The sequence below is a fragment of the Nematolebias whitei genome, chromosome 15 (genome assembly GCF_014905685.2).
Source record: "Nematolebias whitei isolate Nwh7 chromosome 15, NemWhi1, whole genome shotgun sequence".
Classification (NCBI taxonomy): domain Eukaryota; kingdom Metazoa; phylum Chordata; class Actinopteri; order Cyprinodontiformes; family Rivulidae; genus Nematolebias; species Nematolebias whitei.
Window position 1 is genome coordinate 40,272,365 of NC_056512.1, and position 17,436 is coordinate 40,289,800.

The 17,436-nt window shown below is 40.5% G+C and overlaps 2 protein-coding genes across 2 annotated transcripts in view; both read right to left on the reverse strand.

Annotated features, from left to right (window-relative positions):
- The window catches only part of tsen54 (TSEN54 tRNA splicing endonuclease subunit), a 7,914-nt gene extending 1,589 nt beyond the window's left edge, over nt 1–6,325 (reverse strand). The window contains exons 1-10 of the mRNA XM_037688684.1: nt 6,261–6,325; nt 5,280–5,438; nt 5,141–5,204; nt 4,812–4,895; nt 4,571–4,669; nt 4,454–4,506; nt 3,384–3,491; nt 1,213–1,666; nt 994–1,141; nt 860–920 (exon numbers count right to left, since the gene is read on the reverse strand). Coding sequence (XP_037544612.1) covers nt 860–920; nt 994–1,141; nt 1,213–1,666; nt 3,384–3,491; nt 4,454–4,506; nt 4,571–4,669; nt 4,812–4,895; nt 5,141–5,204; nt 5,280–5,438; nt 6,261–6,316 — 1,286 coding nt within the window. The 5' untranslated portion in view covers nt 6,317–6,325. The remainder of the gene's footprint in view (nt 1–859; nt 921–993; nt 1,142–1,212; nt 1,667–3,383; nt 3,492–4,453; nt 4,507–4,570; nt 4,670–4,811; nt 4,896–5,140; nt 5,205–5,279; nt 5,439–6,260) is intronic.
- Nucleotides 6,326–7,551: 1,226 nt separating this feature from the next.
- On the reverse strand, nt 7,552–9,584 carry LOC119421843 (pentraxin fusion protein; the record flags this gene model as incomplete). Its single annotated transcript, XM_037689207.1, is given in 4 exon segments — nt 7,552–8,031; nt 8,904–9,111; nt 9,420–9,481; nt 9,567–9,584. Coding segments are annotated over 3 exon segments (660 nt in total). The 3' UTR covers nt 7,552–7,625.
- Nucleotides 9,585–17,436: the final 7,852 nt, after the last annotated feature.

Below are 17,436 nucleotides of genomic sequence, written 5' to 3' on the forward strand. Positions count from 1 at the left end.
AGCAGGAAGAAGGAAGGAAGGCAGGCAGGTAGACAGGAAAGAAGGAAGGCAGGCAGGAAGGAAGAAAGAAGGAAGGTAGGAAGGAAGGCAGGAAGGAAGGAAGGAAGAAGAAGAAGGCAGGCATTAAGGAAGACAGGAAGGAAAGCAGGCAGAAATGAAGGCAGGAAGGAAGGAATGCAGGCAGACAGGAAGGAAGGCAGGCAGGCAGACAGGAAAGAAGGAAGGCAGGTAGGCAGGAAGGAAGAAGGAAGGTAGGAAGGAAGGCAGGCAAGAAGGATTTAAAGTATGAACAAAATCTGAATTTAAAAAATTGTAAATATTTGCTAAATAACTCCAGATGCTTAAAGAAAAATGAATGAAAAAATAAAACCAATATAAATACATTTTAACCAGAAATAACTGGGACAACTAAGACCACCTAAAATAATTCTAAAATATAAATGTGGTCCGTGTTTCTGCTTTAGTAACTCCTGATAAGGTCTAATCTGAATCACTGAGGCTGGAGATCAACCAGAATTTTAATAAGAATCTCTATTTTGGCTCTAAATTAAACGTTTTTATTTCATTTTTATCTTCTTTTAAAAACAAGAACGAAAAGTGAAGCTTTACATTTTCTGACTTCTCTTTTGTTGAGTTTTCAGCTAAAGAAAATAATCTGAATTTTTCCTCCACGTGTGAACAGAAGATGTGTTTTTGACTCATCGTGACGATAAAGCAGCAGGTAAAACAGATCCACCTGCTCATCGGTGCGTTATCGTCTCATAAAACCTGAGAGACGTTCGGTTTCATCATCTACTCTAATAAATTCAGACGAGGACTCTCTCCTTCACTTTTTATTTCCAACAGAAACAAACGGTACCTGGACGCTCCCTCCAGTAAACGTGTTGATTTAATCACGCTGATTTTATCCAGCAGCTCGGCTGAAACAAAACAAACATTATTGACTTCATTTTGCATCAAATGGTTTTATTTTGAAACGGAGAGCCCACTCACCTGTGGGGACGGGCCGAGTGGGGTCGTGTAAAGGTTCAACTTCTCTGTTCCAAAGGTGAGCGGGTCGGCCTCGACGCTGCGCCTGCCGCCTCGCCTGCCGCCTCGCCAGGAGTTCATGGTACTCGGTCCAGTTTCTGCACCTTCGGACCTTAAAAAATATAAAAACCTCATGTGATCCACTACAACGTGGTATTATTTACAGTGTTTTTGTTTATTTACCTCCTTGGCCTTGTTTACATCCCACCGCTGCCTGCCTCTGGTCCTCTCCCTCCTCTGCTCCTTCGCCGACATCTTCACCTGCCGCAGGTTTATTTTATCCTTCCAGGCGGCGACGTCGCAGACCCCGACAGCCAGATCCCCGGGCAGCACCGAGGGGTCCGGTGGGGCCAAGCAGCCGGGGTCGCAGTCCCTGGAGCCCAAATCTGGGAAAGGAATGGCGCTGAAATCCCAGCGTGAGCGACGAGCCGAGGAGCCGCACAGGTCGGATCTTTCTTCCGACTCCCGCTCAGGATCATCCGTCATCCACCAGGTCCCGACCCGCTTTTCATCTGTGGAGCTGGTGCAGGCAGACTGGGTCTCAGGAGGTTCTGTAGAAGCCATCAGCTGTGACTCTGGTAGTTTATCATCCTCCGCCGTTTTCTCAGCAGGTGATTGTGCTCGTGTTTGAGTGAGACTACAGAAACAACAAAATGCTCTGAGGTGCATTAGACTGAAAACGCAGCAACAACTTCCTGCCTGTAGCTTCAAACTGTTTTATTTCTTTATTATAGGCCCGCACAGTCATACATTTATCATAACGTCAGATGTGTTTTCTTTCAGAAGGATCGCTCTGTGTAAAAACTGTGAGGCATTTCTTGTAGATCGTTAAATACACTTTAATCTGTGGTAGAAGTTTTGATCTGAATATTTACACTGAAGGGTCCAAACCTTTAGAACAAACAGAACAGAAAGCATAATTACCATAATTTCTGGACTATAGAGTGCACCAGAATATAAGCCGCACACACATTTTTAATATATATATATATATATATATATATATATATATATATATATATAAGCTGCGGGATGTCCATGTTGTAACATGAGACATTTACACAGAAAGGTTTTTTTTTTACTTTTAATGAAATACATACTGGTATACACAATTAAAGGTTTTTTTCTGAACAGTGCATGTAACACAAGCTTGTGCTCCGTGGAGCAAAAGTTGCTCTGCGCATGCAGGGGAGTCCCCCCTCATGGAGGGGGGGATTCCCTCACCTCCCCATTCTCTCCTCCCCTCTGCGTTTCATTGGTCCACTGTGACCTGTTTGGTAATCGGGGTGTAAATCACCAGCTTTACCACGATACGATTTTATATCGGTTTGTATGACAATACGATTTTTCTCGATATCACAAAGTCTGTCACGATACGATTTGATTCGATTCACAAGTCTGCGATCGATGTATTGTGATATCAAATGCCCATCTCATTTACATATAAATAAATTTACAAAAACAATTCAAATATGATTTAACCATTTTATTTGTTATTACAGGCATTTAAATTTTTTTTTTCTTAATTCATCAAAAAAAAAATTAAATAAATGACCTGTTCAGTATAGTCTCACATTTCTCATGTTTAAGTGCATTTTTTAAACCAGTTAAAAATGTCCTGATTACCTTGCAGTTATAAAGAAACAAAAATAGATATTGAGCTCACATAACATGGCTGTCAGTGCCGTGTTTCTTCTTCAGGTGAACGGACAAATTTATCGTGTTTCCCGAGTATTTTAACGCACACCGGCACCCGTTGTTGCACACGACATGAGTTCTGTCTGTTGAGCCGTCGTTCTGTTGGAAACAAAATATTTCCACAGAGTTGATTTAAATCCAGCAGGAGAGTGAATTTCATTATCTGTGTTTTCTGCCTCGTCTGCCATGTTGCTGAGGCGGCCGCAGAGCGCAGCCGCGCACGGAAATGGTGACAGACGTGCCTTGGGAATTTCAAAATAAAAGCGTATTTTAAAGATGACGATATGAATCGATGTTTTAGTTTTGCCACGATATAACTGAATCATTAAATCAATGTAAATCGATGTATTGTTACACCCTTATTCAGTAATTTCACTGATCAGATTTTTTTTAACCTTTATTTGTACAGGTAATCTTACTGAGTCACGAGGACTCACCCCCCCAGAGAGACATGTATTGGGCAGCTATGTGAGCGCCTGGGTGTGACGAAGCTAAATGTTTTTAGCAGTAGGAAGCTTGTTAGTCCGTCGGGGAACAAAAAAAACAAATTAGCCGCAGCATTGTATAAGCCGCGGTGTTAAAACGTGTGAAAAAAGTAGCAGCTTATAGTCCGGAAATTACGGTAGACTGTGGTTTTGGGCCAGACCCGTCTTTACCTGCATGACTGCGTAGGGCTGGCGCTGCGTTTCCTCTTCAGCGGTCTCCCTCCTTTGTCTCGTGACTGATGCAGGTTCAGCTGTCTGGTGTAGGACGACGGCTCCGAGCTGGAAGAACAAAATAAATAAATCACGATGTTTGGAGAAGAATCACACCTCTGCTGTTGGGCAACAACCTTGAACCTATCCATCTATTATCTTCCACTTGTTCTGAACCATGAATCTTTTCTTTTCTCCCAAGTTTTTACATTGATCAACTCTTTGGGTCACTCTGTGGATCAATTTGTGTTTTTATGGATCGTTGACCAACACAAAGTCTTAACTTCTGATAAAATTAGTTTAAAACTTTTTTTAATCTTTCAGTTCCTGTAAAGCTCCAGTTTCTGAGCTTTCTGAGCAGCAACGACATGAAAAGTGTTGAATTTATTTATTTTTTTATGTTGCTTCTCCTTCTGCTTCATCAGTTCCTTACAAACAAACCTTAATTTACAGGCGATAACGTTCAGTAATTTTGTTACTTTTCAAAAACTATTAATGCTTTTTAACTTAAAACTTTTAATTTTAGCTACTGACACGAAAAATAATCTTCCCTCCAACATAAAATCTGCTTTGTTACAATGCTTTTGGCAAATTAATGAATGACATGCTCTAATTTGTTAAAAAGTCCTTCAAAACAGAGACGTCTGTTTAATTTCATTAAGCTCTTAAAAACAAATGAACTTTAATTAATTAATTTAAGTTCTGCTAAATGTTTCCCAGCTTTTGTCTTAAAATTATTTGAAAAAATATATATACAAAACAAGCAGATTGCAGCAGAGAACAGACCCACTCCGTTACCTTAAACTTCATTTAAAATTTAAACTTCTTTTTCTTTTAAAGATTATTATTGTTTGAATTAATAAAAATTAAAAAAAGGGGGCAGATATCACAAAATATTTTCTTCTTTCTGCTGCCTTTCATTTTATTTGTGATTGTATTTCTTGTTGTATATAGAATTGTTTTGAAAAAATGAATACACTTTATACCGGTAATAACAATAATAATAATTAAACTTTTTTTAAATTTTTTACCTTGGATCAAATCTGTGTACCACATAGCCGAGTCTCTTCAGATGCCCAAAGACCTTTAAAACAAAGAGTCATTAGATTTGAAACACGTTTTCAGAGCATAAATTAAATTTACTGCACCTGAAACTGCTGCAGAGTCAAAGTGTCTGAGGACAGAAACTTTTCATAGCCGTCCTGGATGGAGAGCGGCAGCTCCTTATAAAACACCAACACACTGCCCTGCACACACACATAATACACTAACATTCAGGAGGTAATGGGATCAGCCATGTGTCCTGATTGGTTCAAATAAAAAGACTAATTATGAGCTCTTTGCTACTGAACGTCACATCTGGACCAACAGGTCCTGTCTGCCACTCACACACTCCATCAGGTAGAGAGCCTCTTCCGGGAGCAAGTACTGTTTTCCATTGGCTGAAAAGCCCATCGTCTGCCAAAACTTACCCTGTGAGAGGAAATTAGCATGATAATGTATCAAAAATATGCCAGAAAGAAATGAAGCCATTCAGATTGTTGTCCACTGCAGAAACTGTAACTTTAATGTTGTTTTGCTGACAGATTTGTGTCAAACATAGCAGCAGTAAATGGAGTCAGCAGAAAATCTCAGGGTTTAATAATAAATGTTCTGTCAGTCTGTATTTATTATTTCCAAGCAGCTACAATCAGAATAATACAAATGACAGAACTCACAGCTGGAGTCTGGAGCTCCACAATCTGCTCACTTGGAATCCATGTGGCTTTCACAAGGCTTCCTCTGCAGCGACACAATAAAACAACATTCAGGTGTCGCATGTTACAACGAAGGAATGGACGGTGCGGTTCGACTCACAGCCTCTCGACTCGCTCCTCTGATACGAGGCTCCAGTGTTCGTCCAAACTCTGCTGCAGTCGCCGCTTCTGTTCCTCCGAGTCGTTGGGGAAGAAGTCCTTCTGTCCTCTGACTGGGATTTTATGACTCCTGGAGCGAGCTGCGAACAGCTCACTGGGACTGCACATTCAAACAAAGACAACGAATTACAAGGACGTAAACAAAATGATCAGAGGGTTTAAAGAAGTCAGAGCTCATGTGAGGGGAAGTTTTGAATTTTACAGACATGGACAGTTTCATCGTTACTCAAACTTACAAAAATAAACATTTAAATATTAAGATTTCTGTGCAAACATAAGTCAAGGTACAACACAAAAAATATCTGATTTTAAAAGCATTGAATCCCCAAATGTTGTAGAAAGAACATAAACACAGAAACTGCTTTAAACAGTTTGATGTTTGAGTATTTTTAGCCCTAATTACTTGTAAATTTGCAGATTCGTGTGAGAAACAAGTGACTTTAATGTGATCATGAGTCATAAGATCATGACTCATTGGGAAGAAATTGTTCATTCATATGTCTAGACTTGTTAAAGGTAAAAACAGCCACCAAGCCCAATGTAAAAAATTAAATAAAAAACAGGACAAGCATGGCTAAACAGTAACTTAAAACAAAAAGTTAAATTCAAGTGTTTTTCACTAAAACGCACAACAGAGGGGGATAGAGAGCATATTAGTTATTAAACTTCCTAAGGTAGTTTCTACCAAAGCTACGACTAAAAAATATATACCTAGACGTTGTTTCACAATCATTTAAAATTGTTTTTTGGAGTGTTTTGACTTAAGCTAATAAAGTTAGCAACTGAATCAGACCAACGTGCTCAAAATACCGGCTTGAAAGTTCGGACAACAGAAAATAGACAAACTGAGGGAGGAAATACAATGTAAAATATTTATATTGATAAAGAAATGAATTGGAAAAATAAACTTTAAAGAAATTACCTTAATATCTCATTGTAGAACGCCTCCGAGGTTACCGTCTTGTTTTGATCCGCCATGTTTGCCTCAGCGCCGGCCGGAGGTGACTGTTCTCCGCCGGGTCCTAACGTCCGTTATTTTAAGTCACAGACGTTAAATGACCAGCAGAGGGCGCCAAAACTCAAGTCCTGCTTTGCATTTACTCCAATTTTTTTTATTTGAAGATTTGTCCTTTTAAAATATTTTTTATTCTATGATAAATATTTTTGTTTTAACAGATTTAAAATAATCAAAATCTTGGATTATGCATGAAATTTCTTTTATTTTGTAAATCACATCAAAATCAGTTTACATCCAATTGTTTTATTCGCTCCAAATACATTAAATTTCAGCTATAAATACGATAAAAATGCTAATTTTGCAGGGAAAAAAGTACATTGTAGCAAACACTAATTGCACAACAGTCCTGAAGATCGTCTTGCAAAGAGAACAAAGAATTCAGAACTTCCGAAATAAAATCAGTTGCGTTTCTGCAACAAATTTCAAACTCAAAGTAAAATAGGCCTACGAACAAACAGGAATCTACAAGATCAAGTCCATAAACAGGTGAGGGGAAAAAAAAAAAAAAAAAAAAAAAAAAAAAGTGCAATGGCACTTAAAAGTTAAACTTGTTATTTAATATAAATTGAAGAGCCATCAGCTTGTGGCAAAGATCTACTTTGGTCAAATATAAAAGGTGTGTGTGTGTGTGTGGGGGGGGGGGGGGGGGGGGGCGTAAATAGGAAGTCAAGAGTATTATAAAAGTCATGACTTTAATGGTTTAAGACTTGGGCTTATTTCCCCCCCCCCCCCCCTTCATTGTGGAAATTAACCCCCACCACCTACCACATAGTCAAGTGTAAAAAGTTTTGGCAGGCCTAGCATTAGAAAAAGGCTCTGTCAAGCCAGAGTTAACATTTGGGATGAAACAGCTATTTTGGTTAACAGTCTTGAGTTTAACCCCTGGTGTGTTGGACTCATTACACATTTTTAGATTGACATTGTTAAAACTGGCCAAGACAGATCCATCTCCCCCACCCCCAGGTTACTTGATGCACCCTTTCCTGACTGAGTTGTAGACATTTGAGTTAATGCACTCGTGGTTCATGAGATTTGCCAATGTAAAAAAAAAAAAAGTGTCACACTTTTACAGTTTGTCCCAAGTTTCTTAGGAAATAAAGCAAAATTTTTTACTTTTTCAAAACCATAAACTACATCTTCTAAATACCTCGTTATAAAGAGTTTTACGTCTATAGTTAAATGGAGATTTGTCACATGATGGAAAATTATGTTTTATTAGACAGTTTTAAAGGGTTTGAACAAGTTACATCTCGTGTTTGATCAGTTCAGCTACAGCTTGTAGTCGATGACGGTCACCTCCCCGTTCACTTTAAGCTGTGCCGTTTCCCAGTCGATGACTGTTCCCCTCTGGATCCTCTTCCCACAGAACATGTCCTGGATGTTGTTCTTCGGCAGAACAGAGTCCCACATGTTCACGTCGGATATCTCCCCAACAAAACTCTGGTTGATGTCAAAGCCACCCAGTAAGGCATCGGGATCCTGACCCAGCACAATCCTGCCTCCTGGGCGGATGGCGTGATCAGACTTGTAGATTTTGGTCAAACTTTTCCTGCCGTTCATGAAGAGGGCTCCTGCACCTGAACTGTAGTCCCAGATTACACACAGGTGAGTCTGCAGGGCACCGAGCTGAGGGACCTGGAAGGTTACTGCATTTCCACTCAGGTAGAAGGACAAGCTGTTGGCGAGAACAAGATTAGCTGGGCCATTTTATAAAAACAGCATTTGCCTTTATGAAATATTGAGAAGCATCTCATTGAGTTGGCAAACTTTTTTTTTTTTTTAAAGGAGTCTTTAGAAGGTCATGTGAGGTTCACAGCAGGTTTTAACTTCCTTCAGGAACAAGAGTTTAAAACGGCTTCTCAAACAAGTCTTTAAAATCTGTCTGTGCAAGAGTTATGGACAGAAAACATACGAGAGAAATGCCCGGGTATTAAATCTCAGATGATCAATTAAACTGGACCAAATCTGCTCGTCTTCATTTCAAACAACTCATTTAAAAATCAGAAGTGTGTGTGTGTGGGGGGGGGGGGGAGAAACACTGAGACGAGGTCGACAAAAACGCACAGACAATAGTTGAACAGGCAGTGATGTCATCAGCTCAAAGAGTAAATGCACTTTGTGATTATTGCTAAATTCACGTTTGTTCCTTGAAATCGTTACAAGTTTAAGCCAACAGCCTCAGCTCTGATGTTTTGGTCTCATTCCTGCTTGGACAACTAGTCGGACTTTAACTAGTTTCTTTAAACCATGGATGATGAAAAAGCCATTAACAGAAACCCATTTCAGATTACTGAAAAGGGACTTCCTGCAGAAAGATGCACAGAAACAAGCTGGGCTCTGTAGAGCCACAGCTGAAACTCATGGATGAGGCCTTTTCTGGGGAGGTCAAACTCTGCACACCAACTGAAACTGTGCAGAGGTCACATAGCTCAAACACCCACACAATAGATCTAAAACATTTTCTTTGCAAGTGATTATCTACAGAAGCAGGTTTTAAACAGTAGAGTGAGGTATGAAGAGGGGTTTTTTTTTTTTTTTTTTTTTTACCTGCCGTCTCGTTCGCGCCACACATTCAGCTCATCCGTGTCCTGAGTTCGATAAGCAAACAGGATGACTGCTCGGTCTCCTCTGAGCTCCGTGGCCACAAGCATGCACAGCGTGAACGCCTTCAGGTTGAGGGGTTTCCGAGGGATCACCTCCACATAACTGGTTGCCGTCTCACGGGGGAAGACCAGACTTTTAACGGCCAGACTCCCTGAGAAACAAAAACAGACTCCGATGAAAACATGCAAGAGTTTTGAGAGAACTGAGAATCTTTTGATTAAAAATTTAAGATTATTCAGATCCATCTGTGCAATTCCTTGAAACATTTCAAAATCATTTACCCAATAAAGTCTCCAGTTTTGTTACAAAAAATTTAAATATGCAAGAAATATTTGAATATAAAAACAGAACAGTTTAAGGGATATCCACTTTAAAAGTGATAGTTCTTAGGTGATCTTGTTCGTGGGAAAAGCTTCAGGTAATTAAAACAGTTTAATTATGACAACTAGAAGCACTTACCAGTCAAAGCTGCTGAGAGAGCGATCACAAAGAGGACAACTTTCATTTTGTTGGAATCAAACCTGCAGAAAATTAGTGTAAGAAAAAAAAAACGAGCATTTTTATAAATGTTCACTTAAGTTGAAAACTAGAATCTCATAAACTTACCAGACTGAAACAAGAGTTCTGAAGAAAACAGATGAAACAGTTCCAATGAAACATGAAGTTCACCGTTCCTGTTTTTAAAGCAGCTTCCTGCACAAACACACCTGTTGTATAAACACACCTGTGTTTCAAATTAATTAATCAGAGGCCTGATTAATTCATGTGAAGTCATTAGAGTCGGATGAGACAAATCTGGATAGCTTTTGATTTTTTTATATATATATATATATGGTATGGTATGGTATATAGTTTATTCATTTTAAAAAAGTACAAAACAATTCCATAACAATATAAAAAAAGATACAGAAGATTTAAAATGAAAGGCAGCAGAAAGAAGAAAAAATCTTATTATATCTGCCCCTTTTTTCAAACAATTATTTCAATCATAATAATTTTCAAGTCGCAGAACAAAATGAATAACTTTCTAATGTTTCTAATTCTAATACAAAACACACACTAAGCTACTTCATATATACTTTTTTAACAATTCAGCTTTGATCTTTTTCTTAAATGTGCACATTGACTTGGCATTTTTCACATCACTCTCTAGAACATTCCACAATCCAACTCCTTGGATTGAGGTAGACCTTCCCTTCAGACTAGTTCTGAATTTTGGTTTGACAAATATCTCTATCCCCTTAAGATTGTAACAACTTTGTCTTTTAACAAAATTTCTTTGGATATTTAATGGTAATGTGTGATTTTGAGCCCTATACATAACTGATAAAATACTATAATCTACTAAATCATGGAACTTCAATAACTTCAGTTGATAAAATAATGTGCTTGATGGGTGACAGTAATGCTTTCTGGTGATAATTCTTACAGCTCTTTTCTGTAAAATAAAAATAGGTTTTGTAAATGTTTTACACGCTTTCCCCCAAACATCAATGCAATAGATTAAATGTGGAACAATGATTGTGTTGTACAACATGTACAGAGCTTTATCATTTAATAATTCCCTGACTTTGTATAGTACTGCAATAGATTTAGATATTTTTGTTCTTACAGAATTGATGTGATTTTTCCATGTTAGCTGTTCATCAATGATTACACCCAAAAATTTCATCTCATTAACTCTACAAATCTCAACACCCTCAATTTTAAATGGATCGTCAACAGTTTTCTTTTTGTTACTAAATATCATGTATTTAGTTTTATCTAAATTTAATGGTAATTTATTAATTTTAAACCAAGTTTGTATTTTATCAAATTCTGTCTTCATCCATTCCAACATCCGTTTTACATCTTTACCCAAACATGAGTCTGTGAGAGCAGATGAGTACAAATAAACACCGCAGCATGAAATAAATCAGCTTCATGATGTGATTTTTCACAGTGATTATTCTCGTTAGATATTCATGAGTCTAACAGCTTCAGGGTAGAAGCTGTTCCTCAGTCTAGTGGTTCTACACTTAATGCTTATTAACCTTCTTCCTGAGGGGAGCGGGACAAAAAGTGTGTGTGCTGGGTGAGTGGGGTCCTTCGTGATGCAGGTGGCCCTCTTCCTGCATCTGGAGGTGTAAATGTCTGTGATCGTGGGGAGACTGACTCCGACATCTTCTGTGCAGCCTTCACCACTCTCTGCAAAGCTTTTCTTTCTGCAGCTGTGCAGCCTCCATGCCACACGTTGATGCTGGAGCACAGGATGCTCTCCACTGCACACCTGTAGAAGGAGGTGAGGACTGAGCTTCCCAGACCAGCTCGTCTCAGCCGTCTGAGGAAGTAGAGTCTCTGATGAGCTTTCTTGATCAGGCTGGTGGTGTTGTTGCTCCAGCTGAGGTTGTCATTCAGGTGCACACCCAAGTACTTGTAGCTGGAGACGTCCACCGCAGCTCCTCCTATGTTCATGGTGGGGTGGGGTGTAGGTGTGTTTGTTTCGTCTGAAGTCCATGGCCATCTCCTTTGTCTTCTTCACATTGACGTGAAGGTTGTTATTCCTTCACCAGCTCTCCAGGTGTTCCACCTCCTGTCTGTAACTGGACTCATTGTTGTTTGTGATGCATCCCACCACCACAATCTCATTTTCAAAATTTACAATGTGACAGCCTGGATGGGTAGGTGCACAGTCATATGTGAGCAGAATGAACAGGGGAGGGCTCAACACATAACCCTGAGGAGAGCCAATGCTGAGGGTTATGGTGGAGGAGGAGAAGTTGTGGATCCTCACAGACTGAGGTCTGTTTGTTAAGAAGTCTAGGACCCAGTTGCAAATGGAGGCGCTTAGTCCTAATGTGAATAGTTTATCCATCAGGGTTTGGGGGATCATGGTATTAAAGGCGGACATGAAGTCCACAAAGAGCATACAGACATGGGAGTCCTTCTGCTTGAGGTGGGTGAGAGCAGTGTGGACCACAGAGGAGATGGCATCTTCTGTTGATCAATTCACATGGTATGCATTCTGATGAGGGACCTCGCTGATGTTGATGCTTGTTTTGATGTGGGTCATGACCAGTCTTTCGAAGCATTTAGCGACTTTCAGGGTGAGGACTACTGGCCAATACTCATTCAGACCAGTCACTGTGGAGCTCTTTGGGACTGGGATGGGATGATGGTGACGGTCCTCAGGCAGGTGGCAGCTGTTGCCAGGGTGAGTGAGGAGTTAAAGATGTTAGACAGCACCTCGCAGAGCTGATTGGCACAGTCTTTCAGCACCTTCCCGGGCATGTTGTCTGGGCCGATTGCTTTGTGAGGATTAATCCTCCTGAAAGTATTCCTTACTTCGGCTGAGATCATGCTGAGAAACTTTCTTCCAGTGGTGAGGTGAGTCTGGTGCTGGGTGGTCTGTTTGGGTCTTCAAGGCGTGCATAGAACTTGTTGAGGGCATCAGGCAGTGATGAGTTTCTAGGAGATTGTACCCCTCTGCCTTTATAATCTGTTATACACTTAATGCCCCTCCACATTCTCTGTGGGTCTTGTGAGGTGAATTGACCCTGGATCCTCTGTGCATATGTGGCTTTGGCCCTCTTAATACCAGCAACCAGCTGTTTCCTTGACCTTCTCAGCTCCTGTCAGTTGCCAGACCTGAAGGCAGTGTCCCTGGCTTTCAGAATGGTGTGAACCTCTGCATTCAGCCAAGGCTTCGTGTTAAAGTAGCTCTTAACATATCTGATGGTGGTGACGTCATCAGCACATTTACTAATGTACCCCAGGCGAGGATGTGTATTCTTCCAGGTCTACCTCCCCTTCATTTAGAGCAGCTTCTCTGAAGACATGCCAGTCTGTGCATTCAAAACAGTCTTTCATTATGGAGTCACTATTTTTCACCCAAGTTTTGACTTTCCTTTGTATCGGTTTGGAGCGTCACAGCGGGGGGAGGTAAGCAGGGGCCAGGAAGATGGAGATATGGTCAGAATGATCATATATGAATGTGTGTGTGTGTGTGTGTGTGTGTGTGTGTGTGTGTGTGTGTGTGTGTGTGTGTGTGTGTGTGTGTGTGTGTGTGTGTGTGTGTGGAGGCTCAGTGACACTATAAATAAAAGTTAAATTCAATTCAACCTGACTGAAAAATGTTGGATTGTATACCTAGATTATTGAGCATGGACTTTGTTGTTTTCAACCAGTTTGACAAGACTGTCAACAAGGAATAGGGCCGGCAATGGAAGCGGGGACGTACCAAAGAGACCATCTTATCACAAGCAGAACTGGTTTGTTCCACTTTGGAGTAAGCTGTTGGAGAAAGAATCAGTTTTGTTGTGTGTTTCCTTGACTGATGAAGCCTTCCGGACTGAAAGCGAAGCGTTTCAGCACAAAAAAAAGAAACTGTCCAGATGACCTGACTGAAAAATGTTGGATTGTGTACCTAGATTATTGAGCATAGACTTTGTTCAATTCAACCTTAATTTATACAGATTAATGTAATTGAGCCTCGATGACTCATTTACAAAAGAGACTTGTTTTAAACAATGTACACGGATGACAACAGTAGACAATCATAAAAAAGCATATAAAGTGAAAAGTAATTAGAATAAATGACATTTAAAATAAACAAAAACAAAAACAGCTAGATTGTAAAGCATTATAAAATACAAATAACAGCACTACCTCTTCAACGAGGTGCATGCACTTCTCCCCGCTCCCTGTTCTCCTCCTGCTTTTTCTTGTTCTCTGTCTGTGTATCGGAGCAGCTCCTATTTTTTACACATCTTCCAAAATGAAAACTACTGTTTTGCATCTGACCTACTGGACTTTCGACGTTAATTACAATTTTTTTTCCTCAACAAAGCGACAGGGTCCTGGACAACCCTCATCTGCTCGGACAACACATGCAGCTGGATATATCTACGGGGAAGTGGAATGTGATGTGTCTACCTCTACTATCGATGGAGGATGCTGAAAATTGCATATAATTGGATTTATGATAGCAGGTTTCCTGTTTGGATAGTCTGGATCCTGGTTTATCAACATACAAAGAAGACGGCCACAGCTAATTTGGCCCTCGTCAGGCTGCTGCCTATGTGAAGGTTTGGTTCGTGCTTTGAGGACTCAAAATCAGCTGATTTACGAGCTGAACCGTATGCACACTAATCAGGCCATTTCGGACCTTGGAAATTATCAGTAATGACTCAACGGCTGACAGAAAAACAGTCTGCCTGAAACAAATCAACAGTTGTGGTTATCTGAATCTCTCCCCAGCTGGCCACGGAACAGGCCGACTTAATTTCTCATGGGAAATGTGTAAACTAAGGAAAAGCTTCACCAGCCCCCCCCCCCCCCCCTTCCTTCTGTGGAGTCTTATCAGAACTGTGCCAGCTGACCATCATCTTATCAGGACAATGGACTATCTGTTAGTGCTTCATGGACCGCCATTCATGGACCGCCTCATTGTAAATGCATATGTAGCGTGTTCATAAATGTGCTTAGCTGGCAGAGTTTTTTGACGTCTTATATCTTGTCCTTTAAGGACAAGGTGTGACGAGATCTTTTTTGTAATGTCACTACCCATCTCCTCATGCCTTTGTCCCTTTTCCTATTTAAAACAATGTATTCTGGATAAGAATAAGGCGGCCGCGTTTTATAGCAGCAGCTTCGAGCACTCCGTCCATCTTTCGAACGGCTGCACATACATGTTCTCATGTTGCGGTGCAATCAGCTTATTCTGATACTGAACATGTCTGTGTTGGTTTTTGCCACAAACTTGGAGGTTTAAAGCCACTTTGTGTGGTCAAGAGCTTCATATCTTTTTGCAAGGTGTTCCAGGAAATGGGAGCGGAGTAGGAGAAGGCTCTTTTGCCAAGTTCACTTCTCTGAGGGAACAATGCATGTAATGTCCTGAGAGCGCACGCTGTAGCTGCACTCACGCAGAGACATGTAGATGTAGGCAACAGACCAAGAAGTAATTTGAACATGAAAATGAACCAGTGAGAGTCTACTCTAAAGGTAATGACCAGTTAACCAGTGAATACAGGGTGCAGTGATGGGTACGGTAGTTACAGCTACTTATGAATCTTAGTGCACCTTGCCAGACACCATCCAACACCTGCAAGGTGCTTGTAGGGACATTCATGTAAATAATGTCAATGGAGAGGAATGTAGCGTTTACAAGGTGATTTCTAGCATTTAGTGTTTAGACAGGATCCATTTCTGAAAAAGATACCCAGTATTACCTTCACTGTAAAGTTGACATGAGTTGATTAAGATACCAAAATGTTTCGAAATCAAACTCAATAGGGACACCAAGGAGAAAATGGAACTGCAGGGACCAACTTCCTGTATGAAAACATCCCTTTGGTGTAATCAGCATTTAGCACAAGTCTGAGATGTAACAAATGTGACTGGATGTCAAAAGCAGATTAAGAGCCGACAAACCTTAAGCAACTTTCAACTGTCAAAATAGAAACAGAAAATGAAATGATCGACACCACTGTTGTACATTTAGAAAAAAAAAAAATGTCTTTGCAAGGATCAGGTGAAACTGGAAATTTGTGCATCCAGATTTCAGTTTCTAAAAACCCTAGAACTCGTGGTGAAGACCTACTTTAAAGTCACTCAAAACCAAAGGCACACCTGCACATTACCCTTATAGGCAAAGGTTTATCATCCTAATGTATATTATATATTTTTTCCCATGGTACATGCAATCCGATAAGCAAGCTTGAAATCGACATGAACACAGATTGAGAAACAGTTTACATTTGTTTTATTAGACAGTGAGAAACTGAACACGTTACATCTTGTTTGATCAGTTCAGTTATAGCTCGTAGGTGATGACATCCACATCCCCGTTCACTTTAAGCTCTGCCGTTTCCCAGTCGATGACGTTCCCACGGTGGATCTTGTTCCCAGAGGACATGTCCTGGATGTCGCCGTTCGGCAGAACATAGTCCCACATGTTCACAGTGGAGATCTCCCCAACAAAACTCTGGTTGATGTCAAAGCCACCCAGTAAGGCATCGGGATCCTGACCCAGCACAATCCTGCCTCCTGGACGGATGGCACGAGACTTGTAGATTTTGGTCACACTCCTCTTGCCGTTCAAGAAGAGGGCGCCTGCACCTGAACTGTAGTCCCAGGTGACACACAGGTGGGTCTGCATGGCACTGAGCTGAGGGACTTTGAAGATCACTGCATTTCCACTCAGGTAGAAGGACAGGCTGTTGGTGAGAACAGGATTAGACTTTTATAGGCAGATTGTAATAAATCAGCTTAGCTCCGACTAGCTATTGCTCAGTCCTGTCAGTGTCGAACACATTTATGTCAAAGTTTAAACAGCGTTTGCCTTTACCATTCTGAAATATTAAGTAGCATTTCACTGAGCTGGAATCACTTGGCAAACATTTTTAAAGGAGTCTTTAGCAGAAGGTCATGTGATGTTCACAGCAGGCTTGAACTTCCTCCCAGGAATTTCAGAGGCTTGCAGTCCAGTTTAATAAAAATATAACCCACACAGCTTCTCAAAAAAAAAAAGGTCTCTACAGCTGCACAAGAGTTCTCAATACAGAACATATTCAAGAGAAATGACCAGGTATTAAAAACCAAACTGATGACCACTTGAACTGGTCCAGATCTGCCAATTTCAAATAACTCCAGAATTTAAATTCAGCGGGGGGGGGGGGAGGAAACAGACATGAGGTGGACAAAATGCAGAGCCAAGAGTTGAACAGGCAGTTATTGTAATCAGCTGACTGCACAAAACACAGGCTACATGTACTTTTAGGGATTCATGCCAAATTCACACATTTATTCCGTTGCAATCTTTACAACTTTGAGCCAACAGCAGCTAGCCTCCAGAGAGTTCCAGCTCAAATGCTTTGGTCCCATCCCTGCTTGGACAACTAGTCAGACTTAATATACACACATTTTAAAATTATGTTTTATATTTTACCTGCCATCATGTTCACGCCACACATTCAGCTCATCTGTGTCCTGAGTTCGATAAGCAAACAGGATGACTTCTCGGTTTCCACTGAGCTCCGTGGCCACAAGCATGCACAGCGTGAACGCCTTCAGGCTGAGGGGTTTCCGAGGGATCACCTCCACATAACTGGTTGCAGTCTCACTGGGGAAGACCAGACTTTTAACGGCCAGACTCCCTGAGACAAAAACAGACTCCGATGAAAACATGTAAGAGTTTGAGAGAGAACTGAGAATCTTTGAGCTCCAGGATGAATTAAAATGTAAGATTTTTCAGATCCATCTGTGCAATTCCTTGAAACACTTCAAAATCATTTACCCAATAAAGTCTCCAGTTGTTACATAATTTAAATATACGAGAAATATTTGAATATAAGGAGAACAATTTAAGGAATATCCACTTTATAAGCGATAGTTCTTAGGTTATCTTGTTCGTGGGAAAAGCTTCAGGTAATTTAAAAACAGTTTAATTGTGACAACTAGAAGCACTTACCAGTCAAAGCTGCTGAGAGAGCGATCA